The sequence below is a fragment of the Mobula birostris genome, unplaced genomic scaffold (genome assembly GCF_030028105.1).
Source record: "Mobula birostris isolate sMobBir1 unplaced genomic scaffold, sMobBir1.hap1 scaffold_686, whole genome shotgun sequence".
Classification (NCBI taxonomy): domain Eukaryota; kingdom Metazoa; phylum Chordata; class Chondrichthyes; order Myliobatiformes; family Myliobatidae; genus Mobula; species Mobula birostris.
This window is the reverse complement of record NW_027278405.1, coordinates 117,167-144,365: the sequence shown is the minus strand read 5'-3', so window position 1 is coordinate 144,365 and position 27,199 is coordinate 117,167. Positions and strand designations below refer to the sequence as shown.

Genomic DNA, 27,199 nt, shown 5'->3' with positions numbered 1-27,199 from the left:
GTCCCTTCACAGCCTGTCTGTCAATGGGTAATTGCTGATGAGGAAGGTCGAACGCACCAGGTCCAGTCCCTTCACAGCCTGTCTGTCAATGGGTAATTGCTGATGAGAAAGATCAAACGCACCAAGTGCAGTCCCTTCACAGAGTTTTGCCAACGGGGAGCTCGCTGATGAGGAAGGTCTGACGCACCAGGTCCAGTCCGTTCACAGTGTCTCTGCCAACTGGGAGCTGGCTGATGAGGAAGGTCTAACGCACCAGGTCCAGTCCCTTCACAGTCTCTCTGTCAATGTGTAATTGCTGATGAGGAAGGTCTAACGCACCAGGTCCAGACCCTTCACAGTTTCTCTGCCAACGGGGAGCTCGCTGATGAGGAACATCTAACGCACCAGGCCCAGTCACTTCACAGTCTCTCTGTAAATGGGTAATAGCTGATGAGGAAGATCTAACGCACCAGGTGCAGTCCCTTCACAGCGTTTCCGCCAACGGGGAGCTCGCTGATGAGAAAGGTCTAACGCGCAAGGTCCAGTCCCTTCACAGTCTCTCTGCCAACGGGGAGCTCGCTGATGAGGAAGGTCTAACGCACCGGGTCCAGTCCCTTCACAGTCTCTCTGCCAACGGGGAGCTCGCTGATGAGGAAGGTCTAACGCACCAGGTCGAGTCCCTTCACAGTCTCTCTGCCAACAGGGAGCTCGTTGATGAGGGAGGTCTAACGCACCAGGTCCAGTCCCTTCACAGTCTCTCTGCCAACGGGGAGCTCGCTGATGAGGGAGGTCTAACGCACCAGGTCCAGTCCCTTCACAGCCTCTCTTTCAATGGGTAATTGCTGATGCGGGAGGTCTGACGCACCGGGTCCAGTCCCTTCACAGCCTGTCTGTCAATGGGTAATTGCTGATGAGGAAGGTCTAACGCACCAGGTCCAGTCCCTTCACAGACTCTCTGTCAATGTGTAATTGCTGATGAGGAAGGTCTAACGCACCAGGTGCAGTCCCTTCACAGCGTTTCTGCTAACGGGGAACTCGCTGATGAGAAAGGTCTAACGCGCAAGGTCCAGTCCCTTCACAGTCTCTCTGCCAACAGGGAGCTCGCTGATGAGGAAGGTCTAACGCATCAGGTCCAGTCCCTTCACAGTCTCTCTGCCAACAGGGAGCTCGTTGATGAGGGTGGTCTAACGCACCAGGTCCAGTCCCTTCACAGTCTCTCTGCCAACGGGGAGCTCGCTGATGAAGGAGGTCTAACACACCAGGTCCAGTCCCTTCACAGTCTCTCTGTAAATGGGTAATTGCTGCTGAGGAAGGTCGAACGCACCAGGTCCAGTCCCTTCACAGCCAGTCTGTCAATGGGTAGTTGCTGATCAGGAAGATCTAACGCACCAGGTGCAGTCCCTTCACAGCGTTTCAGCCAACGGGGAGCTCGCTGATGAGGAAGGTCTAACGCACCAGGTCCAGTCCCTTCACAGTGTCTCTGCCAACTGGGAGCTGGCTGATGAGGAAGGTCTAACGCACCAGGTCCAGTCCCTTCACAGTCTCTCTGTCAATGTGTAATTGCTGATGAGGAAGGTCTAACGCACCAGGTCCAGACCCTTCACAGTTTCTCTGCCAACGGGGAGCTCGCTGATGCGGAACATCTAATGCACCAGGCCCAGTCCCTTCACAGCCTCTTTGGCAATGGGTAATTGCTGATGAGGAAGAACTAACGCACCAGGTGCAGTCCCTTCACAGCGTTTCCACCAACGGGGAGCTCGCTGATGAGGAAGCTCTAATGCACCAGGTCCGGTCCCTTCACAGCCTCTCTTTCAATGGGTAATTGCTGATGAGGGAGGTCTGACGCACCGGGTCCAGTCCCTTCACAGCCTGTCTGTCAATGGGTAATTGCTGATGAGGAAGGTCGAACGCACCAGGTCCAGTCCCTTCACATTCTCTCGGCCAACGGGGAGCTCGCTGATGAGGAACATCTAACGCACCAGGTCCAGTCCCTTCACAGTCTCTCTGTCAATGTGTAATTGCTGATGAGGAAGATCTAACGCACCAGGTCCAGTCCCTTCACAGTGTCTCTGCCAACTGGAAGCTGGCTGATGAGGAAGGTCTAACGCACCAGGTCCAGTCCCTTCACAGTCTCTCTGTCAATGTGTAATTGCTGATGAGGAAGGTCTAACGCACCAGGTGCAGTCCCTTCAGAGCGTTTCTGCCAACGGGGAGCTCGCTGATGAGAAAGGTCAAACGCGCTAGGTCCAGTCCCTTCACAGTCTCTCTGCCAATGGGGAGCTCGCTGATGAGGAAGGTCTAACGCACCGGGTCCAGTCCCTTCACAGTCTCTCTGCCAACGGGGAGCTCGCTGATGAGGAAGGTCTAATGCACCAGGTCCAGTCCCTTCACAGTCTCTCTGCCAACAGGGAGCTCGTTGATGAGGGTGGTCTAACGCACCAGGTCCAGTCCCTTCACAGTCTCTCTGCCAACGGGGAGCTCGCTGATGAAAGAGGTCTAACGCACCAGGTCCAGTCCCTTCACAGTCTCTCTGTAAATGGGTAATTACTGCTGAGGAAGGTCTGACGCACCAGGTCCAGTCCCTTCACAGCCTCTGTGTCAATGGGTAATTGCTGATGAGGAAGGTCTAAAGCACCAGGTCCAGTCCCTTCACAGCCTGTCTGTCAATGGGTAATTGCTGTTGAGAAAGATCTAACGCACCAGGTGCAGTCCCTTCACAGCGTTTCTGCCAACGGGGAGCTCGCTGATGAGGAAGGTCTGACGCACCAGGTCCAGTCCGTTCACAGTGTCTCTGCCAACTGGGAGCTGGCTGATGAGGAAGATCTAACGCACCAGGTCCAGTCCCTTCACAGTCTCTCTGTCAACGTGTAATTGCTGATGTGGAAGGTCTAACGCACCAGGTCCAGACCCTTCACAGTTTCTCTGCCAACGGGGAGCTCGCTGATGCGGAACATCTAATGCACCAGGCCCAGTCCCTTCACAGCCTCTTTGGCAATGGGTAATTGCTGATGAGGAAGAACTAACGCACCAGGTGCAGTCCCTTCACAGCGTTTCCACCAACGGGGAGCTCGCTGATGAGGAAGCTCTAATGCACCAGGTCCGGTCCCTTCACAGCCTCTCTTTCAATGGGTAATTGCTGATGAGGGAGGTCTGACGCACCGGGTCCAGTCCCTTCACAGCCTGTCTGTCAATGGGTAATTGCTGATGAGGAAGGTCGAACGCACCAGGTCCAGTCCCTTCACATTCTCTCGGCCAACGGGGAGCTCGCTGATGAGGAACATCTAACGCACCAGGTCCAGTCCCTTCACAGTCTCTCTGTCAATGTGTAATTGCTGATGAGGAAGATCTAACGCACCAGGTCCAGTCCCTTCACAGTGTCTCTGCCAACTGGAAGCTGGCTGATGAGGAAGGTCTAACGCACCAGGTCCAGTCCCTTCACAGTCTCTCTGTCAATGTGTAATTGCTGATGAGGAAGGTCTAACGCACCAGGTGCAGTCCCTTCAGAGCGTTTCTGCCAACGGGGAGCTCGCTGATGAGAAAGGTCAAACGCGCTAGGTCCAGTCCCTTCACAGTCTCTCTGCCAATGGGGAGCTCGCTGATGAGGAAGGTCTAACGCACCGGGTCCAGTCCCTTCACAGTCTCTCTGCCAACGGGGAGCTCGCTGATGAGGAAGGTCTAATGCACCAGGTCCAGTCCCTTCACAGTCTCTCTGCCAACAGGGAGCTCGTTGATGAGGGTGGTCTAACGCACCAGGTCCAGTCCCTTCACAGTCTCTCTGCCAACGGGGAGCTCGCTGATGAAAGAGGTCTAACGCACCAGGTCCAGTCCCTTCACAGTCTCTCTGTAAATGGGTAATTACTGCTGAGGAAGGTCTGACGCACCAGGTCCAGTCCCTTCACAGCCTCTGTGTCAATGGGTAATTGCTGATGAGGAAGGTCTAAAGCACCAGGTCCAGTCCCTTCACAGCCTGTCTGTCAATGGGTAATTGCTGTTGAGAAAGATCTAACGCACCAGGTGCAGTCCCTTCACAGCGTTTCTGCCAACGGGGAGCTCGCTGATGAGGAAGGTCTGACGCACCAGGTCCAGTCCGTTCACAGTGTCTCTGCCAACTGGGAGCTGGCTGATGAGGAAGATCTAACGCACCAGGTCCAGTCCCTTCACAGTCTCTCTGTCAACGTGTAATTGCTGATGTGGAAGGTCTAACGCACCAGGTCCAGACCCTTCACAGTTTCTCTGCCAACGGGGTGCTCGCTGATGAGGAACATCTAACGCACCAGGCCCAGTCACTTCACAGTCTCTCTGTAAATGGGTAATTGCTGATGAGGGTGGTCTAACGCACCAGGCCCAGTCCCTTCACAGTCTTTCTTCCAACGGGGAGGTCGCTGATGAGGAACATCTAACGCACCAGGCCCAGTCCCTTCACAGTCTCTCTGTCAATATGTAATTGCTGATGAGGAAGGTCTAACGCACCAGGTGCAGTCCCTTGACAGCGTTTCTGCCAACGGGGAGCTCGCTGATGAGGAAGGTCTAACGCACCAGGTCCAGTACCTTCACAGTGTCTCTGCCAACTGGGAGCTCGCTGATGAGAAAGGTCTAACGCGCTAGGTCCAGTCCCTTCACAGTCTCTCTGCCAACGGGGAGCTCGCTGATGAGGAAGGTCTAACACACCGGGTCCAGTCCCTTCACAGTCTCTCTGCCAACTGGGAGCTCGCTGATGAGGAAGGTCTAACGCACCAGGTCCAGTCCCTTCACAGTCTCTCTGCCAACAGGGAGCTCGTTGATGAGGGTGGTCTAACGCACCAGGTCCAGTCCCTTCACAGTCTCTCTGTCAACGGGGAGCTCGCTGATGAAGGAGGTCTAACGCACCAGGTCTAGTCCCTTCACAGTCTCTCTGTAAATGGGTAATTGCTGCTGAGGAAGGTCTAACGCACCAGGTCCAGTCCCTTCACAGTCTCTTTGCCAACGTGGAGCTCGCTGATGAGGAAGGTCTGACGCACCAGGTCCAGTCCCTTCACAGTCTCTCTGCCAACGGGGAGCTCACTGATGAGGATGGTCTAACGCACCAGGTCCAGTCCCTTCACAGTCTCTCTGCCAACGGGGAGCTCGCTGATGAGGAAGGTCTAACGCACCAGATCCAGTCCCTTCACAGTCTCTCTGCCAACGGGGAGGTCGCTGATGAGGAAGGTCTAACGCACCAGGCCCAGTCCCTTCACAGCCTCTCCGTCAATGGGTAATTGCTGATGAGGAAGGTCTAACGCACCAGGTCCAGTCCCTTCACAGTCTCTCTGCCAACTGGGAGCTTGCTGATGAGGAAGATCTAACGCACCAGGTCCAGTGCCTTCACAGTGTCTCTGCCAACGGGGAGTTCGCTGATGAGGAACATCTAACGCACCAGGTCCAGTCACCGCACAGTCTCTCTGCCAACGGGGAGCTCGCTGATGAGGAAGGTCTAACGCACCAGGCCCAGTCCCTTCACAGTCTTTCTTCCAACGGGGAGGTCGCTGATGAGGAACATCTAACGCACCAGGCCCAGTCCCTTCACAGTCTCTCTGTCAATATGTAATTGCTGATGAGGAAGGTCTAACGCACCAGGTGCAGTCCCTTCACAGCGTTTCTGCCAACGGGGAGCTCGCTGATGAGGAAGGTCTAACGCACCAGGTCCAGTACCTTCACAGTGTCTCTGCCAACTGGGAGCTCGCTGATGAGAAAGGTCTAACGCGCTAGGTCCAGTCCCTTCACAGTCTCTCTGCCAACGGGGAGCTCGCTGATGAGGAAGGTCTAACACACCGGGTCCAGTCCCTTCACAGTCTCTCTGCCAACTGGGAGCTCGCTGATGAGGAAGGTCTAACGCACCAGGTCCAGTCCCTTCACAGTCTCTCTGCCAACAGGGAGCTCGTTGATGAGGGTGGTCTAACGCACCAGGTCCAGTCCCTTCACAGTCTCTCTGCCAACGGGGAGCTCGCTGATGAAGGAGGTCTAACGCACCAGGTCTAGTCCCTTCACAGTCTCTCTGTAAATGGGTAATTGCTGCTGAGGAAGGTCTAACGCACCAGGTCCAGTCCCTTCACAGTCTCTTTGCCAACGTGGAGCTCGCTGATGAGGAAGGTCTGACGCACCAGGTCCAGTCCCTTCACAGTCTCTCTGCCAACGGGGAGCTCACTGATGAGGATGGTCTAACGCACCAGGTCCAGTCCCTTCACAGTCTCTCTGCCAACGGGGAGCTCGCTGATGAGGAAGGTCTAACGCACCAGGTCCAGTCCCTTCACAGTCTCTCTGCCAACGGGGAGGTCGCTGATGAGGAAGGTCTAACGCACCAGGCCCAGTCCCTTCACAGCCTCTCCGTCAATGGGTAATTGCTGATGAGGAAGGTCTAACGCACCAGGTCCAGTCGCTTCACAGCCTCTCTGCCAATGGGTAATTGCTGATGAGGAAGGTCTAACGCACCAGGTCCAGTCCCTTCACAGTCTCTCTGCCAACTGGGAGCTTGCTGATGAGGAAGATCTAACGCACCAGGTCCAGTGCCTTCACAGTGTCTCTGCCAACGGGGAGTTCGCTGATGAGGAACATCTAACGCACCAGGTCCAGTCACCGCACAGTCTCTCTGCCAATGGGGAGCTCGCTGATGAGGAAGGTCTAACGCACCAGGTCCAGTCCCTTCACAGTCTCTCTGCCAACGGGGAGCTCGCTGATAAGGAAGGTCTAACGCACCAGGTCCAGTCCCTTCACAGTCTCTCTGCCAACGGGGAGCTCGCTGATGAGGAAGGTCTAACGCACCAGGCCCAGTCCCTTCACAGTCTTTCTTCCAACGGGGAGGTCGCTGATGAGGAACATCTAACGCACCAGGCCCAGTCCCTTCACAGTCTCTCTGTCAATATGTAATTGCTGATGAGGAAGGTCTAACGCACCAGGTGCAGTCCCTTCACAGCTTTTCTGCCAACGGGGAGCTCGCTGATGAGGAAGGTCTAACGCACCAGGTCCAGTACCTTCACAGTGTCTCTGCCAACTGGGAGCTCGCTGATGAGAAAGGTCTAACGCGCTAGGTCCAGTCCCTTCACAGTCTCTCTGCCAACGGGGAGCTCGCTGATGAGGAAGGTCTAACACACCGGGTCCAGTCCCTTCACAGTCTCTCTGCCAACTGGGAGCTCGCTGATGAGGAAGGTCTAACGCACCAGGTCCAGTCCCTTCACAGTCTCTCTGCCAACAGGGAGCTCGTTGATGAGGGTGGTCTAACGCACCAGGTCCAGTCCCTTCACAGTCTCTCTGCCAACGGGGAGCTCGCTGATGAAGGAGGTCTAACGCACCAGGTCTAGTCCCTTCACAGTCTCTCTGTAAATGGGTAATTGCTGCTGAGGAAGGTCTAACGCACCAGGTCCAGTCCCTTCACAGCCTCTCTGTCAATGGGTAATTGCTGATGAGGAAGATGTAACGCACCAGGTGCAGTCCCTTCACAGCGTTTCTGCCAACGGGGAGCTCGCTGATGAGGAAGGTCTGACGCACCAGGTCCAGTCTCTTCACAGTCTCTCTGCCAACAGGCAGCTCGTTGATGAGGGAGGTCTAACGCACCAGGTCCAGTCCGTTCACAGTCTCTCTGCCAACGGGGAGCTCGCTGATGAAGGAGTTCTAACGCACCAGGTCCAGTCCCTTCACAGTCTCTCTGTAAATGGGTAATTGCTGCTGAAGAAGGTCTAACGCACCAGGTCCAGTCCCTTCACAGCCTCTCTGTCAATGGGTAATTGCTGATGAGGAAGGTCTAACGCACCAGGCCCAGTCCCTTCACAGCCTCTCTGTCAATGGGTAATTGCTGATGAGGAAGGTCTAACGCACCAGGCCCAGTCCCTTCACAGCCTCTCTGTCAATGGGTAATTGCTGATGAGGAAGGTCTAACGCACCAGGCCCAGTCCCTTCACAGCCTGTCTGTCAATGGGTAATTGCTGATGAGGAAGGTCGAACGCATCAGGTCCAGTCCCTTCACATTCTCTCTGCCAACGGGGAGCTCGCTGATGAAGGAGGTCTAACGCACCAGGTCCAGTCCCTTCACAGTCTCTCTGTAAATGGGTAATTGCTGCTGAGGAAGGTCTAACGCACCAGGTCCAGTCCCTTCACAGCCTCTCTGTCAATGGGTAATTGCTGATGAGGAAGATCTAACGCACCAGGTGCAGTCCCTTCACAGCGTTTCCACCAACGGGGAGCTCGCTGATGAGGAAGCTCTAATGCACCAGGTCCGGTCCCTCCACAGTCTCTCTGCGAATGGGGAGCTCGCTGATGAGGAACATCTAACGCACCAGGCCCAGTCCCTTCACAGTCTCTCTGTCAATATGTAATTGCTGATGAGGAAGGTCTAACGCACCAGGTCCAGTCCCTTCACAGTGTCTCTGCCAACGGAGAGCTCGCTGATGAGGAACATCTAACGCACCAGGCCCAGTCCAGTGACAGTGTCTCTGTGAATGGGTAATTGCTGATGAGGAAGGTCTAATGCACCAGGTCCAGTCCCTTCACAGTCTCTCTGTAAATGGGTAATTGCTGATGAGGAAGGTCTAACGCAACAGGTCCAGTCCCTTCACAGCCTCTCTGTCAACGGGTAATTGCTGATGAGGAAGATCTAACGCACCAGGTCCACTCCCTTCACAGCGTCTCTGCCAACGGGGAGCTCACTGATGAGGAAGGTCTGACGCACCAGGTCCGGTCCCTTCACAGTCTCTCTGCCAACAGGGAGCTCGCTGATGAGGAAGGTCTAAAGCACCAGGTCCAGTCCCTTCACAGTCTCTTTGCCAACGTGGAGCTCGCTGATGAGGAAGGTCTGACGCACCAGGTCCAGTCCCTTCACAGTCTCTCTGCCAACGGGGAGCTCACTGATGAGGATGGTCTAACGCACCAGGTCCAGTCCCTTCACAGTCTCTCTGCCAACGGGGAGCTCGCTGATGAGGAAGGTCTAACGCACCAGGTCCAGTCCCTTCACAGTCTCTCTGCCAACGGGGAGGTCGCTGATGAGGAAGGTCTAACGCACCAGGCCCAGTCCCTTCACAGCCTCTCCGTCAATGGGTAATTGCTGATGAGGAAGGTCTAACGCACCAGGTCCAGTCGCTTCACAGCCTCTCTGCCAATGGGTAATTGCTGATGAGGAAGGTCTAACGCACCAGGTCCAGTCCCTTCACAGTCTCTCTGCCAACTGGGAGCTTGCTGATGAGGAAGATCTAACGCACCAGGTCCAGTGCCTTCACAGTGTCTCTGCCAACGGGGAGTTCGCTGATGAGGAACATCTAACGCACCAGGTCCAGTCACCGCACAGTCTCTCTGCCAACGGGGAGCTCGCTGATGAGGAAGGTCTAACGCACCAGGCCCAGTCCCTTCACATTTCTTTCTTCCAACGGGGAGGTCGCTGATGAGGAACATCTAACGCACCAGGCCCAGTCCCTTCACAGTCTCTCTGTCAATATGTAATTGCTGATGAGGAAGGTCTAACGCACCAGGTGCAGTCCCTTCACAGCGTTTCTGCCAACGGGGAGCTCGCTGATGAGGAAGGTCTAACGCACCAGGTCCAGTACCTTCACAGTGTCTCTGCCAACTGGGAGCTCGCTGATGAGAAAGGTCTAACGCGCTAGGTCCAGTCCCTTCACAGTCTCTCTGCCAACGGGGAGCTCGCTGATGAGGAAGGTCTAACACACCGGGTCCAGTCCCTTCACAGTCTCTCTGCCAACTGGGAGCTCGCTGATGAGGAAGGTCTAACGCACCAGGTCCAGTCCCTTCACAGTCTCTCTGCCAACAGGGAGCTCGTTGATGAGGGTGGTCTAACGCACCAGGTCCAGTCCCTTCACAGTCTCTCTGCCAACGGGGAGCTCGCTGATGAAGGAGGTCTAACGCACCAGGTCTAGTCCCTTCACAGTCTCTCTGTAAATGGGTAATTGCTGCTGAGGAAGGTCTAACGCACCAGGTCCAGTCCCTTCACAGTCTCTTTGCCAACGTGGAGCTCGCTGATGAGGAAGGTCTGACGCACCAGGTCCAGTCCCTTCACAGTCTCTCTGCCAACGGGGAGCTCACTGATGAGGATGGTCTAACGCACCAGGTCCAGTCCCTTCACAGTCTCTCTGCCAACGGGGAGCTCGCTGATGAGGAAGGTCTAACGCACCAGGTCCAGTCCCTTCACAGTCTCTCTGCCAACGGGGAGGTCGCTGATGAGGAAGGTCTAACGCACCAGGCCCAGTCCCGTCACAGCCTCTCCGTCAATGGGTAATTGCTGATGAGGAAGGTCTAACGCACCAGGTCCAGTCGCTTCACAGCCTCTCTGCCAATGGGTAATTGCTGATGAGGAAGGTCTAACGCACCAGGTCCAGTCCCTTCACAGTCTCTCTGCCAACTGGGAGCTTGCTGATGAGGAAGATCTAACGCACCAGGTCCAGTGCCTTCACAGTGTCTCTGCCAACGGGGAGTTCGCTGATGAGGAACATCTAACGCACCAGGTCCAGTCACCGCACAGTCTCTCTGCCAATGGGGAGCTCGCTGATGAGGAAGGTCTAACGCACCAGGTCCAGTCCCTTCACAGTCTCTCTGCCAACGGGGAGCTCGCTGATAAGGAAGGTCTAACGCACCAGGTCCAGTCCCTTCACAGTCTCTCTGCCAACGGGGAGCTCGCTGATGAGGAAGGTCTAACGCACCAGGCCCAGTCCCTTCACAGTCTTTCTTCCAACGGGGAGGTCGCTGATGAGGAACATCTAACGCACCAGGCCCAGTCCCTTCACAGTCTCTCTGTCAATATGTAATTGCTGATGAGGAAGGTCTAACGCACCAGGTGCAGTCCCTTCACAGCGTTTCTGCCAACGGGGAGCTCGCTGATGAGGAAGGTCTAACGCACCAGGTCCAGTACCTTCACAGTGTCTCTGCCAACTGGGAGCTCGCTGATGAGAAAGGTCTAACGCGCTAGGTCCAGTCCCTTCACAGTCTCTCTGCCAACGGGGAGCTCGCTGATGAGGAAGGTCTAACACACCGGGTCCAGTCCCTTCACAGTCTCTCTGCCAACTGGGAGCTCGCTGATGAGGAAGGTCTAACGCACCAGGTCCAGTCCCTTCACAGTCTCTCTGCCAACAGGGAGCTCGTTGATGAGGGTGGTCTAACGCACCAGGTCCAGTCCCTTCACAGTCTCTCTGCCAACGGGGAGCTCGCTGATGAAGGAGGTCTAACGCACCAGGTCTAGTCCCTTCACAGTCTCTCTGTAAATGGGTAATTGCTGCTGAGGAAGGTCTAACGCACCAGGTCCAGTCCCTTCACAGCCTCTCTGTCAATGGGTAATTGCTGATGAGGAAGATGTAACGCACCAGGTGCAGTCCCTTCACAGCGTTTCTGCCAACGGGGAGCTCGCTGATGAGGAAGGTCTGACGCACCAGGTCCAGTCTCTTCACAGTCTCTCTGCCAACAGGCAGCTCGTTGATGAGGGAGGTCTAACGCACCAGGTCCAGTCCCTTCACAGTCTCTCTGTAAATGGGTAATTGCTGCTGAAGAAGGTCTAACGCACCAGGTCCAGTCCCTTCACAGCCTCTCTGTCAATGGGTAATTGCTGATGAGGAAGGTCTAACGCACCAGGCCCAGTCCCTTCACAGCCTCTCTGTCAATGGGTAATTGCTGATGAGGAAGGTCTAACGCACCAGGCCCAGTCCCTTCACAGCCTCTCTGTCAATGGGTAATTGCTGATGAGGAAGGTCTAACGCACCAGGCCCAGTCCCTTCACAGCCTGTCTGTCAATGGGTAATTGCTGATGAGGAAGGTCGAACGCATCAGGTCCAGTCCCTTCACATTCTCTCTGCCAACGGGGAGCTCGCTGATGAAGGAGGTCTAACGCACCAGGTCCAGTCCCTTCACAGTCTCTCTGTAAATGGGTAATTGCTGCTGAGGAAGGTCTAACGCACCAGGTCCAGTCCCTTCACAGCCTCTCTGTCAATGGGTAATTGCTGATGAGGAAGATCTAACGCACCAGGTGCAGTCCCTTCACAGCGTTTCCACCAACGGGGAGCTCGCTGATGAGGAAGCTCTAATGCACCAGGTCCGGTCCCTCCACAGTCTCTCTGCGAATGGGGAGCTCGCTGATGAGGAAGGTCTAACGCACCAGGTCCAGTCCCTTCACAGTCTCTCTGCCAACGGGGAGCTCGCTGATAAGGAAGGTCTAACGCACCAGGTCCAGTCCCTTCACAGTCTCTCTGCCAACGGGGAGCTCGCTGATGAGGAACATCTAACGCACCAGGCCCAGTCCCTTCACAGTCTCTCTGTCAATATGTAATTGCTGATGAGGAAGGTCTAACGCACCAGGTCCAGTCCCTTCACAGTGTCTCTGCCAACGGAGAGCTCGCTGATGAGGAACATCTAACGCACCAGGCCCAGTCCAGTGACAGTGTCTCTGTGAATGGGTAATTGCTGATGAGGAAGGTCTAATGCACCAGGTCCAGTCCCTTCACAGTCTCTCTGTAAATGGGTAATTGCTGATGAGGAAGGTCTAACGCAACAGGTCCAGTCCCTTCACAGCCTCTCTGTCAACGGGTAATTGCTGATGAGGAAGATCTAACGCACCAGGTCCACTCCCTTCACAGCGTCTCTGCCAACGGGGAGCTCACTGATGAGGAAGGTCTGACGCACCAGGTCCGGTCCCTTCACAGTCTCTCTGCCAACAGGGAGTTCGCTGATGAGGAAGGTCTAAAGCACCAGGTCCAGTCCCTTCACAGTCTCTTTGCCAACGTGGAGCTCGCTGATGAGGAAGGTCTGACGCACCAGGTCCAGTCCCTTCACAGTCTCTCTGCCAACGGGGAGCTCACTGATGAGGATGGTCTAACGCACCAGGTCCAGTCCCTTCACAGTCTCTCTGCCAACGGGGAGCTCGCTGATGAGGAAGGTCTAACGCACCAGGTCCAGTCCCTTCACAGTCTCTCTGCCAACGGGGAGGTCGCTGATGAGGAAGGTCTAACGCACCAGGCCCAGTCCCTTCACAGCCTCTCCGTCAATGGGTAATTGCTGATGAGGAAGGTCTAACGCACCAGGTGCAGTCGCTTCACAGCCTCTCTGCCAATGGGTAATTGCTGATGAGGAAGGTCTAACGCACCAGGTCCAGTCCCTTCACAGTCTCTCTGCCAACTGGGAGCTTGCTGATGAGGAAGATCTAACGCACCAGGTCCAGTGCCTTCACAGTGTCTCTGCCAACGGGGAGTTCGCTGATGAGGAACATCTAACGCACCAGGTCCAGTCACCGCACAGTCTCTCTGCCAATGGGGAGCTCGCTGATGAGGAAGGTCTAACGCACCAGGTCCAGTCCCTTCACAGTCTCTCTCTCAATGGGTAATTGCTGATGAGGTTGGTCCAAAGCACCAGGTCCAGTCCCTTCACAGTCTCTCTGTCAATGGGTAATTACTGATCAGGAAGGTCTAACGCACCAGGTCCAGTCCCTTCATAGTCTCTCTGCCAACTGGTAGCTCGCTGATGAGGAAGGTCTAACGCACCAGGTCCAGTCCCTTCACAGTCTCTCTGCGAATGGGGAGCTCGCTGCTGAGGAAGGTCTAACGCACCAGGTCCAGTCCCTTCACAGTCTCTCTGCCAACGGGAAGCTCGCTGATGAGGACATCTAACGCACCAGGTCCAGTCCCTTCACAGTCTCTCTGTCAATGGGTAATTGCTGATGAGGAAGTTCTAACGCACCAGGTCCATTCCCTTCACGGTCTCTCTGCCAACTGGGAGCTCGCTGATGAGGAAGGTCTAACGCACCAGGTCCAGTCCCTTCATAGTCTCTCTGCCAACTGGTAGCTCGCTGATGAGGAAGGTCTAACGCACCAGGTCCAGTCCCTTCACAGTCTCTCTGCGAATGGGGAGCTCGCTGCTGAGGAAGGTCTAACGCACCAGGTCCAGTCCCTTCACAGTCTCTCTGCCAACGGGAAGCTCGCTGATGAGGACATCTAACGCACCAGGTCCAGTCCCTTCACAGTCTCTCTGTCAATGGGTAATTGCTGATGAGGAAGTTCTAACGCACCAGGTCCATTCCCTTCACGGTCTCTCTGCCAACTGGGAGCTCGCTGATGAGGAAGGTCTAACGCACCAGGTCCAGTCCCTTCATAGTCTCTCTGCCAACTGGTAGCTCGCTGATGAGGAAGGTCTAACGCACCAGGTCCAGTCCCTTCACAGTCTCTCTGCGAATGGGGAGCTCGCTGCTGAGGAAGGTCTAACGCACCAGGTCCAGTCCCTTCACAGTCTCTCTGCCAACGGGAAGCTCGCTGATGAGGACATCTAACGCACCAGGTCCAGTCCCTTCACAGTCTCTCTGTCAATGGGTAATTGCTGATGAGGAAGGTCTAACGCACCAGGTCCATTCCCTTCACAGTCTCTCTGCCAACTGGGAGCTCCCTGATGAGGAAGGTCTAACGCACCAGGTCCAGACCCTTCACAGCCTCTCTGCCAATGGGGAGCTCGCTGATGAGGAAGGTGTAACGCACCAGGCCCAGTCCCTTCACAGTCTCTCTGTCAATGGGTAATTGCTGATGAGGAAGGTCTAACGCACCAGGTCCCGTCCTTTAACAGTGTCTCTGCCAACGGGGAGCTCGCTGATGAGGAAGGTCTAACGCACCAGGTCCAGTCCCTTCACAGCCCCTCTGTCAATGGGTAATTACTGATGAAGAAGATCTAACGCACTTTAACCACCCTCTTGCTAAAGAAATTTCTCCTCTGGGGACATCCTTGTATTCCGAGGCTGTGCCTCTCCCCCACTACTGGAAACATCCTCTCCAACCAGGCCCTCCAATGTTTCAATGAGATTTTCCCCTCTTTCTTCTGAACTCCATCGGGCACATGCCGAGAGCCGAGATGCTCTTCAAACACTAACCCTCTCATCTCCTTGGTTCAGGCTGCATGCAATCCTCAGTCTCCCTCTCGTGTCTGGCCCTCCGCATGTACACACAAATGCACAAGACGACGCTCGGCCCCTTGAAGTCCTCCAGCAGTTTCTCTTTGCTTCAGGTCCCAGTATCGGCCTTCCCCTCCTCCCATCTTCTTACTCTGGCTTCTTGTCTTTGGTTTTAGGCGTAGGCTAACGATAAATATTGACCAGGGCGTACAGGACTTCATAAAGATTGTGAAGATGTTGGACCACACACACACACACACACACACACACACACACACACACACACATCCACACAGTACTGGAGGATCTCAGCAGGTCAGTTGGCATCTACGGAGAAGAATAAACAGTTGACATTTCGGGCTGAAAAGGAAGGGGGAAGAGGCCGGAGTAAGGGGAGGGGAAGGAGTACATGCTGGCAGGTGAAGGGGGAGTGTGGACCGTGGGAGAGAGGGAAGGAGGAGGGGAACCCGAGGGAGGTGATGGGCAGCTGAACAGAAGGGGTGAGAAGGGAAAGTGCTGCTCCTCGAACCTGTGGAAGCAGAGGAGCCATGGACAGGCACGTCGTTGTCGGGACGGGAAGTGGAATTGAAACGTGTGGCACCAGGAGACTAGGACTTGCAGTACGAGCTGTCGTAGATCTCGGGAGATTCCACAACTCTCTCAGTCCCTCAGTCTGTCAGTTTCAGCTGGGATTACAGCCGCGGGTCTCCAAGCTCAGGCAGTGACTGGAGAAGGGTGGGGTGTCTACTTTGGTGGCGAGAACAGGAAGGCAGATTACTATCTGAATGGTGTCAAGTTAGGAAAAGGGGAAGTATAACAAGATCTAGGTGTCCTTGTTCATCAGTCACTGAAAGTAAGCATGCAGGTACAGCAGGCAGTGAAGAAAGCTAATGGCATGTTGGCCTTCATAACAAGGGGAGTTGTGTAAAGGAGCAAAGAGGTCCTTCTGCAGTTGTACAGGGCCCTGGTGAGACCACACCTGGAGTACTGTGTGCAGTTTTGGTCTCCAAATTTGAGGAAGGACATTCTTGCTATTGAGGGCGTGCAGTGTAGGTTCACGAGGTTAATTCCCGGGATGGTGGGACTGTCATATGTTGAAAGATTGGAGCGACTGGGGTTGTATACTCTGGAATTTAGAAGGATGAGAGGGGATCTGATTGAAACATATAAGATTATTAAGGGATTGGACACGCTAGAGGCAGGAAACATGTTCCCGATGTTGGGGGAGTCCAGAACCAGAGGCCACAGTTTAAGAATAAGGGGTAGACAATTTTGAACGGAGTTGAGGAAAAACTTTTTCACACAGAGGGTTGTGGTTCTGTGGAATGCTCTGCCTCAGAAGGCAGTGGAGGCCAATTCTCTGGATTCTTTCAAGAAAGAGTTAGATAAAGCTCTTAAAGATAGCGGAGTGAAGGGATATGGGGAGAAGGCAGGAACAGGGTACTGATGGATACAGGGTGGATGATCAGCCATGATCACAGTGAATGGTGGTGCTGGCTCGAAGGGCTGAATGGCCTACTCCTGTACCTATTGTATCTCACAGTGACCTGACTCCAGCAGACGGACACACACTCACACACACACACTTCTACCCTTGCACAGTCCTTGCCAAATCATCACTGAGCCAGCCCCCACGACAGAAGCCCCCTTGCTCCCCGGGGTCAGGGGCATGACCGACAAGGAGTGTGGGTAACACCCCCTCCGCCTCACCTGTCGTGGTGCATCAGCATGTTGACTATTTCCTTGAAGAGGTGGGGCTCTTTGGGAGAGAAGAATCCACTGCCCAACTGGTCGATGGCCTGCTTCAGTTCGGGGATCCGATCGTAGTAGGACTGGGCGTTGTACCTGGGGGTGAAAGGCACGGGTGAGAGCCCCGACCCCGGCAACCCTGCAGGGAGACACTGGCCCTCAACCGATCCCTCCCACCGTCCCGGGAACGAAGCTGACGCAACAAGGCATCCTCCCACCCCGGTAACTCACTCTTCGCCCCCTCCCATTGAGAGGAAGATACACCCACATCGGGCAGGAGATTTGGCCTGAGAACATGCACCTTCAGCCTCAAGAACAACTTCTACCCTGCTGTTACTGGACCTTCTCCTCTGCATTCTGCATCTGTTTGTCCTGCCTCGGTCTACTCACGTGGAGAATGATCTGCCTGTTCAACACGCAGACCCGAAGCTGTCCACTGTTTCTCAGGACAATTAAACTACTCACCCACTGGACAATCTCCCCTACCCCAGGCAAAACTGGAGACCAGAGAACTTGGCGGACCTCCTTGGCATCAGGACGGAGGGCCAACTGCTCGGTCCTGTATCCAGCTGGGAGTCGCTGAGGGCTGCATTCTGGCTGACCACCTGAGCAAGAGCCAGTTACCTCGATCGACTGGGTAGCTCAGAGGCCACAATGGAGAGATTTCTGGGTATGCTCAATTCCCTCCAACAAACCATTCCCCTGTCCCACCACACAGAGACCCCTCCTGTATCTTCATCCAACAAACCCTTCCCCCTGTCCCACCTCACGGAGACCCCTCCTGTATCTTCATCCAACAAACCCTTCCTCCTGTCCCATCACACATCGACCCTTCCTGTATCTCCGTCCAACAAACCCTTCCCCATCCCACCTCACAGAGACCCTTCCTGTATCTCCGTCCAACAAACCCTTCCTCCTGTCCCACCACACATCGACCCTTCCTGTATCTCTGTCTAACAAACACTTCCCTCGTCCCACCACACAGAGACCCTTCCTGTATCTCCGTCCAACAAACCCTTCCCCCGTCCCACCACACATCGATCCTTCCTCCGTCCCGCCACACATCGACCCTTCCTCCGTCCCGCCACACACCGGCCCGTCCTCCGTCCAGACACACATCGACCCTTCCTTGGTCCCAACACACACCGACCCGTCCTCCGTCCCGCCACACACCGACCCTTCCTCGACCCATCCTCCGTCCCACCACACATCGACCCATCCTCCGTCCCACCACACGTCTACCCTTCCTCCGTCCCACCACACATCGACCCATCCTCCGTCCCACCACACGTCGACCCTTCCTCCGTCCCACCACACATCGACCCTTCCTCCGTCCCACCACATGTCGACCCTTCCTCCGTCCCGCCACACACCGACCCGTCCTCCTGTCCCACCACACATCGATCCTTCCTCCGTCCCGCCACACACCGACCCGTCCTCCGTCCCGCCACACGTCGACCCGTCCTCCGTCCCACCACACGTCGACCCGTCCTCCGTCCCACCACACGTCGACCCGTCCTCCGTCCCGACACACGTCGACCCGTCCTCCGTCCCACCACACGTCGACCCGTCCTCCGTCCCACCACACGTCGACCCGTCCTCCGTCCCACCACACGTCGACCCGTCCTCCGTCCCACCACACGTCGACCCGTCCTCCGTCCCACCACACGTCGACCCGTCCTCCGTCCCACCACACATCGACCCTCGTCGACCCGCCCTCTGTCCCACCACACATCAACCCGTCCTCCGTCCCACCACACGTCGACCCGTCCTCCGTCCCACCACACGTCGACCCGTCCTCCGTCCCACCACACGTCGACCCTTCCCGTGTCCCACCACACGTCGACCCTTCCCGTGTCCCACCACACATCGACCCTCGTCGACCCGCCCTCCGTCCCACCACACGTCGACCCTTCCTCTGTCCCGCCACGCGTCGACCCGTCCTCCGTCCCGCCACGCGTCGACCCGTCCTCCGTCAGGCCACGCGTCGACCCGTCCTCCGTCCGGCCACGCGTCGACCCGTCCTCCGTCCGGCCACGCATCGACCCGTCCTCCGTCCGGCCACACACCGGCCCTTCCTCCGTCCCGCCACACACCGGCCCTTCCTCCACCCGTCCTCCATCCCACCACACATCGACCCTCGTCGACCCGCCCTCTGTCCCACCACACATCGACCCTTCCTCCGTCCCACCACACGTCGACCCTTCCCGTGTCCCACCACACGTCGAACCGTCCTCCGTCCCAACACACACGGACCCGTCCTCCGTCCCAACACACATCGACCCGTCCTCCGTCCCACCACACATTGACCCTTCCTCGACCCATCCTCCGTCCCACCACACATCAACCCTCGTCGACCCGCCCTCTGTCCCACCCCACATCAACCCGTCCTCCGTCCCACCACACGTCGACCCTTCCCGTGTCCCACCACACGTCAACCCGTCCTCCGTCCCAACACACACCGACTCATCCTCCGTCCAGCCACACACCGACCCTTCCTCCGTCCCGCCACACATCGACCCATCCTCCGTCCCACCACACGTCGACCCTTCCCGTGTCCCACCACACCTCGACCCTTCCCGTGTCCCACCACACGTCGACCCTTCCCATGTCCCACCACATGTCGACCCGTCCTCCGTCACCCACACGTCGACCCGTCCTCCGTCCCACCACACGTCGACCCTTCCCGTGTCCCACCACACGTCGACCCTTCCCGTGTCTCACCACACATCGACCCTCGTCGACCCGCCCTCTGCCCCACCACACGTCGACCCTTCCTCCGTCCGGCCACGCGTCGACCCTTCCTCCGTCCGGCCACGCGTCGACCCGTCCTCCGTCCGGCCACGCGTCGACCCGTCCTCCGTCCGGCCACGCGTCGACCCGTCCTCCGTCCCGCCACGCGTCGACCCGTCCTCCGTCCCGCCACGCGTCGACCCGTCCTCCGTCCCGCCACGCGTCGACCCGTCCTCCGTCCCGCCACGCGTCGACCCGTCCTCCGTCCCGCCACACATCGACCCTTCCCGTGTCCCATCACACGTCGACCCGTCCTCCGTCCCACCACACACCGACCCGTCCTCCGTCCCGACACACACAGGCCCTTCCCGTGTCCCAGAACACATACACCCTTCCTCCGTCCCACCACACGTCGACCCTTCCTGTGTCCCACCACAAATCGACACTTGCCCCTGTCCCACCACACATCGACCCTTCGACCTGTTCTCCGTCCCACAACTCGTCGACCCGTCCTCCGTCCCACCACACGTCGACCCGTCCTCCGTCCCACCACACATCGACCCTCGTCGACCCGCCCTCTGTCCCACCACACATCAACCCGTCCTCCGTCCCACCACACGTCGACCCGTCCTCCGTCCCGACACACGTCGACCCGTCCTCCGTCCCGACACACGTCGACCCGTCCTCCGTCCCGACACACGTCGACCCGTCCTCCGTCCCACCACACGTCGACCCGTCCTCCGTCCCACCACACGTCGACCCGTCCTCCGTCCCACCACACGTCGACCCTTCCCGTGTCCCACCACACGTCGACCCTTCCCGTGTCCCACCACACGTCCACCCGTCCTCCGTCCCACCACACGTCGACCCTTCCCGTGTCCCACCACACATCGACCCTCGTCGACCTGCCCTCCGTCCCACCACACGTCGACCCTTCCTCCGTCCCGCCACGCGTCGACCCGTCCTCCGTCCGGCCACGCGTCGACCCGTCCTCCGTCCCGCCACGCGTCGACCCGTCCTCCGTCCGGCCACGCGTCGACCCGTCCTCCGTCCGGCCACGCGTCGACCCGTCCTCCGTCCGGCCACACACCGGCCCTTCCTCCGTCCCGCCACACACCGGCCCTTCCTCCACCCGTCCTCCATCCCACCACACATCGACCCTCGTCGACCCGCCCTCTGTCCCACCCCACATCGACCCTTCCTCCGTACCACCACACGTCGACCCTTCCCGTGTCCCACCACACGTCGACCCTTCCCGTGTCCCACCACACGTCGAACCGTCCTCCGTCCCAACACACACCGACCCGTCCTCCGTCCCAACACACATCGACCCGTCCTCCGTCCCACCACACATTGACCCTTCCTCGACCCGTCCTCCGTCCCACCACACATCAACCCTCGTCGACCCGCCCTCTGTCCCACCCCACATCAACCCGTCCTCCGTCCCACCACACGTCGACCCTTCCCGTATCCCACCACACGTCGACCCGTCCTCCGTCCCAACACACACCGACTCATCCTCCGTCCAGCCACACACCGACCCTTCCTCCGTTCCGCCACACACAGGCCCTTCCTCCGTCCCGCCACACATCGACCCTTCCCGTGTCCCATCACACGTCGACCCGTCCTCCGTCCCAACACACACAGGCCCTTCCTCCGTCCCGCCACACATCGACCCTTCCCGTGTCCCATCACACGTCGACCCGTCCTCCGTCCCAACACACACCGACCCGTCCTCCGTCACACCACACGTCGACCCGTCCTCCGTCCCGCCACACATCGACCCGTCCTCCGTCACACCACACGTCGACCCGTCCTCCGTCCCACCACACACCGACCCGTCCTCCGTCCCGACACACACAGGCCCTTCCCGTGTCCCAGAACACATACACCCTTCCTCCGTCCCACCACACGTCGACCCTTCCTGTGTCCCACCACAAATCGACACTTCCCCCTGTCCCACCACACATCGACCCTTCGACCTGTTCTCCGTCCCACAACTCGTCGACCCGTCCTCCGTCCCACCACACATCGACCCGTCCTCCGTCCCACCACACATCGACCCTCGTCGACCCGTCCTCCGTCCCACCACACATCAACCCGTCCTCCGTCCCACCACACATCGACCCTCGTCGACCCGCCCTCTGTCCCACCACACATCAACCCGTCCTCCGTCCCACCACACGTCGACCCGTCCTCCGTCCCGACACACGACGACCCGTCCTCCGTCCCGACACACGTCGACCCGTCCTCCGTCCCACCACACGTCGACCCGTCCTCCGTCCCACCACACGTCGACCCGTCCTCCGTCCCACCACACGTCGACCCGTCCTCCGTCCCACCACACATCGACCCTCGTCGACCCGCCCTCTGTCCCACCACACATCAACCCGTCCTCCGTCCCACCACACGTCGACCCGTCCTCCGTCCCACCACACGTCGACCCGTCCTCCGTCCCACCACACGTCGACCCTTCCCGTGTCCCACCACACGTCGACCCTTCCCGTGTCCCACCACACATCGACCCTCGTCGACCCGCCCTCCGTCCCACCACACGTTGACCCTTCCTCCGTCCCGCCACGCGTCGACCCGTCCTCCGTCCGGCCACGCGTCGACCCGTCCTCCGTCCGGCCACGCATCGACCCGTCCTCCGTCCCGCCACGCGTCGACCCGTCCTCCGTCCGGCCACGCGTCGACCCGTCCTCCGTCCGGCCACGCATCGACCCGTCCTCCGTCCGGCCACGCACCGGCCCTTCCTCCGTCCCGCCACACACCGGCCCTTCCTCCACCCGTCCTCCATCCCACCACACATCGACCCTCGTCGACCCGCCCTCTGTCCCACCACACATCGACCCTTCCTCCGTCCCACCACACGTCGACCCTTCCCGTGTCCCACCACACGTCGACCCTTCCCGTGTCCCACCACACGTCGAACCGTCCTCCGTCCCAACACACACGGACCCGTCCTCCGTCCCAACACACATCGACCCGTCCTCCGTCCCACCACACATTGACCCTTCCTCGACCCGTCCTCCGTCCCACCACACATCAACCCTCGTCGACCCGCCCTCTGTCCCACCCCACATCAACCCGTCCTCCGTCCCACCACACGTCGACCCTTCCCGTGTCCCACCACACGTCGACCCGTCCTCCGTCCCAACACACACCGACTCATCCTCCGTCCAGCCACACACCGACCCTTCCTCCGTCCCGCCACACATCGACCCATCCTCCGTCCCACCACACGTCGACCCTTCCCGTGTCCCACCACACGTCGACCCTTCCCGTGTCCCACCACATGTCGACCCGTCCTCCGTCACCCACACGTCGACCCGTCCTCCGTCCCACCACACGTCGACCCTTCCCGTGTCCCACCACACGTTGACCCTTCCCGTGTCTCACCACACATCGACCCTCGTCGACCCGCCCTCTGCCCCACCACACGTCGACCCTTCCTCCGTCCGGCCACGCGTCGACCCTTCCTCCGTCCGGCCACGCGTCGACCCGTCCTCCGTCCGGCCACGCGTCGACCCGTCCTCCGTCCGGCCACGCGTCGACCCGTCCTCCGTCCGGCCACACACCGGCCCTTCCTCCGTCCCGCCACACACCGGCCCTTCCTCCACCCGTCCTCCATCCCACCACACATCGACCCTCGTCGACCCGCCCTCTGTCCCACCCCACATCGACCCTTCCTCCGTCCCACCACACGTCGACCCTTCCCGTGTCCCACCACACGTCGACCCTTCCCGTGTCCCACCACACGTCGAACCGTCCTCCGTCCCAACACACACCGACCCGTCCTCCGTCCCAACACACATCGACCCGTCCTCCGTCCCACCACACATTGACCCTTCCTCGACCCGTCCTCCGTCCCACCACACATCAACCCTCGTCGACCCGCCCTCTGTCCCACCCCACATCAACCCGTCCTCCGTCCCACCACACGTCGACCCTTCCCGTGTCCCACCACACGTCGACCCGTCCTCCGTCCCAACACACACCGACTCATCCTCCGTCCAGCCACACACCGACCCTTCCTCCGTCCCGCCACACACCGACCCTTCCTCCGTCCCAACAGACATCGACCCTTCCTCTGTCCCACGGCACATCAACCAGTCCTCCGTCCCAACACACACCGACCCGTCCTCCGTCACACCACACATCGACCCGTCCTTGACCCGTCCTCTGTCCCACCACACGTCGACCCTTCCCGTGTCCCACCACACGTCGACCCTTCCCGTGTCCCACCACACGTCGACTCTTCCCGTGTCCCACCACACGTCGACCCATCCTCTGTCCCAACACACACCGACCTGTCCCACCACACGTCGACCCTTCCCGTGTCCCACCACACGTCAACCCTTCCTCCGTCCCGCCACACGTCGACCCTTCCCGTGTCCCACCACACGTCAACCCTTCCTCCGTCCCGCCACACGTCGACCCTTCCCGTGTCCCACCACACATCAACCCTTCCTGCATCCCAACACACGTCGACCCTTCCCGTGTCCCACCACACGTCGACTCTTCCCGTGTCCCAGCACACGTCGACCCGTCCTCCGTCCCAACACACACTGACCCGTCCTCCATCACACCACACATCGACCCGTCCTCGACCCGTCCTCCGTCCCACCACACATCGACCCTCGTCGACCCGCCCTCTGTCCCACCATACATCGACCCGTCCTCCGTCCCACCACACGTCGACCCTTCCCGTGTCCCACCACACGTCGACTCTTCCCGTGTCCCACCACACGTCGACCCGTCCTCTGTCCCAACACACACCGACCCGTCCCACCACACGTCGACCCTTCCTCCGTCCCACCACACGTCGACCCGTCCTGTGTACCGCCACACGTCGACCCTTCCCGTGTACCGCCACACATTGACCCTTCCTCTGTCCAACCAGACATCGACCCTTCCCGTGTCCCACCACATGTCGACCCTTCCCGTGTCCACCACACGTCGACCCGTCCTCCGTCCCCCACCACACGTCGACCCGTCCTCCGTCCCCCACACATCGACCCTTCCTCGACCCGTCCTCCGTCCCACCACACACCGACCCATCCTCCGTCCACCACACATCGACCCGTCCTCCGTCCCACCACACATCGACCCTTGTCGACCTGCCCTCTGTCCCACCACACATCGACCCGTCCTCCGTCCCACCACACGTCGATCCTTCCCGTGTCCCACCACACGTCGACCCTTCCCGTGTCCCACCACTCGTCGACCCGTCCTCCGTCCCAACACACACCGACCCGTCCCGCCACACGTCGACCCGTCCACCGCCCCGCCACACGTCGACCTGTCCTCCGCCCCGCCACACGTCGACCCGTCCTGCCCCAGGACTCTGTGCTCTGGGCTCTACCCTCCACCTCCGACCGTCTGGGCCTGCCAAGTACCGTTTCCTTACCCCTGCCTGTCCATGGCCTCCACTTCATCCACCCGCATGCCGAAGATGAAGAAGTTGTCCATGCCAGCCTCCTCGGCCATCTCCACATTGGCTCCGTCCATGGTTCCGATGGTCAGTGCCCCGTTCAGCATGAACTTCATGTTGCCCGTGCCCGATGCCTCGGTTCCGGCTGTGGAGATCTGCTCGGACAGGTCGGAGGCTGGGATCACTGCAGAGGCAGAGAGAGGCCGTGCGGCAGGAGTCACTGGCAGCTGGGAGGCGACTCGGCACATCGTAACAATGAGGGGGTAGGGGAAGGAGGGAAGGAGGGAAGGAGGGGTGGGGGAAGCCCTAACAATACAGCCAGACACATGTTAATACTTGCCCAGAGCCAGCAGGAGTGAAGAGTAGAAGGAATGAAGTAGGCTGGGTTTCAGCACGGGCATTGTCAGCTGTGCAGTTCTACGTTTTAGCTGAGGTTTTTCTGGGCAGATCTGCAGCCGAACCTGAGTTCTTCACGGGAGTCTGTCCTTGGTCTGATTTCAGGACAGATACTAGCATGAAGAGAGTATTGGCTGATTGGCAGGAGGCAAAGAGTGGGAATAACGGGGTCTAGTCTGGTTGGCTGCCTGTAACTAGTGGTGTTCCTCAGGGTTCGGTGTAGGGGAACGCTTCCTTTCTCACATTACGTGTCAATGATTTGGATGACGGAATTGATGATTTTGTGGCCAAATTTGCAGATGGTGATACAATGATAGGTGGAGGGGCAGGTAGTTTTGAGGAAGCAGGAGGTCTGCAGAAGGACTTGGACTGATTGGGAGAAGGGGCAGACGGACTTCGGTAGGACAAATAAAAAGGTAGACTACTTTCTAAGCGGGGAGAAAGTTCAAACAGCTGAGGTGCAAAGGGACGAGGGAATCCTCGCGCAGGTTGAGTTGGTGGTGAGGAAGGCAAATGAGACGTTGGCATACATTCTGAGAGGACTAGAATAGAAAAGCAAGGATGAAATGCTGAGGCTATAAGGCGTTGGTGAGGCGTCACTTGGAGTATTGTGAGTGGGGGAGGAATTGATGGCCCTGGGCCATTACTCGCTCGAATTTAGAAGATTGAGGAGGGGGGACCTCATTGAAACCTATCAAACGTTGAAAGGATAGAGTGGATGCGCAGAAGATGTTTCCCATGGTGGGAGAACCTAGAATCAGAGGGCACAGCCTCTGACTGGAGGAACATCCATTTAGAACAGAGAGGAAGAGAAATTTCTTTTGAAGGCGGTGAACGTGTGGAATTCATTGCTGTGGAGGCCAGGTTATGCGGTCACTTAAGTGGGAGGTTGATAGGTTCTGGATTAGTTAGGGCGTGAAAAGTTACAGGCAGAAGGGAGAAGAATAGGGTTGAGAGGAAAATGGATCAGCCATGATGAAATGGTGTAACAGACTCGATGGGCCAAATGGCCTAATTCTGCTTCTATGTTTTATGGTCTGGGGTGTCGTCGGGCCTCTTCCCCCTTTCCTTCCAGCCCGAACCATAGCGGCTGCCTGACTTTGCTGTGGTCCTCCAGCATTTTGTGCGTGTTGCTCTGGATTTCCAGCATCTGCAGATTCACCAGGACGTTGCCCTGAAATGGAGGGCTACTGTTCTGAAGGGAAATGGGAGAGGCTGGGGTTATTCTCACCAAATTTCAGTGGCTGAGGGGATGATCTTGTGGAGATTCAGAAGATCATGAGGAGTATGGATAGGCAAGAGAGCCTTCTCCCCAGGGCAGAGGCCTGGAGGGCATAGGTTTAAGGTGAGAGGGGAAAGATCTCCAGGGGCCGGAGATTGTCTTCCCTCAACTTCTGCAGCCAAGGAAGCTGGGTGTTTCAGGTATATGGATCAAGATGGATCAAAGCAATCGAGAGCACAGAAGAGGTTGACCAGGGCTGTGGATATAAGGAGATAAAAGAGGTTGTGGCTGTAAAACGCACTGGGCAGATCTCGGGATGGACAAACCTTTCTCGGCCAGGGTCACCCGATAGTTCTCCAGGTAGATGACCTTCAGCCGGTCTCCCACCATGGGGTCGTTGTTCACCACATCTCCGATGGCCGTGATGAGTCTGATGATCAGCTTGGCCATGTGATATCCAGGCGCGGCCTGTGAGGCAGAGAGGGAGTCAGAGAGGGTGGGTGTCTACACTGTCTGCCCAAGCACTCCCAGGGTGGGACAGGAGTCACAGAGGGAGATGTCTATGCTGCCTGCCCAAGCACTCTACAACTCCGCCGCCGAAATCTGAATGGAAAACACAATCTCCTCAGCTCCCCGCCCCCAGTATTTCTGCTGATCCCTCTAAACCTGCCTCAGCTCGACTCTTGCATGGCCAAGAACACAGCCCCGCCCAGTCCGCACGAACCACGACACCGGCCACAGAGGTCCCACTTGCCTGTGTCCCTCAAAAGCATTCCAATCCAAGTCCCTGTCTGCCTGCCTTTTAAACTCTGTCGTCGTACCC

At 58.1% G+C, this 27,199-nt stretch overlaps 1 protein-coding gene across 1 annotated transcript in view; it reads right to left on the bottom strand.

Annotated features, from left to right (window-relative positions):
* Positions 1-27,199, bottom strand: part of LOC140193661 (glycogen phosphorylase, muscle form-like) — a 154,729-nt gene that overhangs the window by 29,801 nt on the left and 97,729 nt on the right. Inside the window, exons 13-15 of the mRNA XM_072250818.1 lie at positions 26,703-26,844; positions 24,735-24,942; positions 16,550-16,684 (exon numbers count right to left, since the gene is read on the bottom strand). Coding sequence (XP_072106919.1) covers positions 16,550-16,684; positions 24,735-24,942; positions 26,703-26,844 — 485 coding nt within the window. The remainder of the gene's footprint in view (positions 1-16,549; positions 16,685-24,734; positions 24,943-26,702; positions 26,845-27,199) is intronic.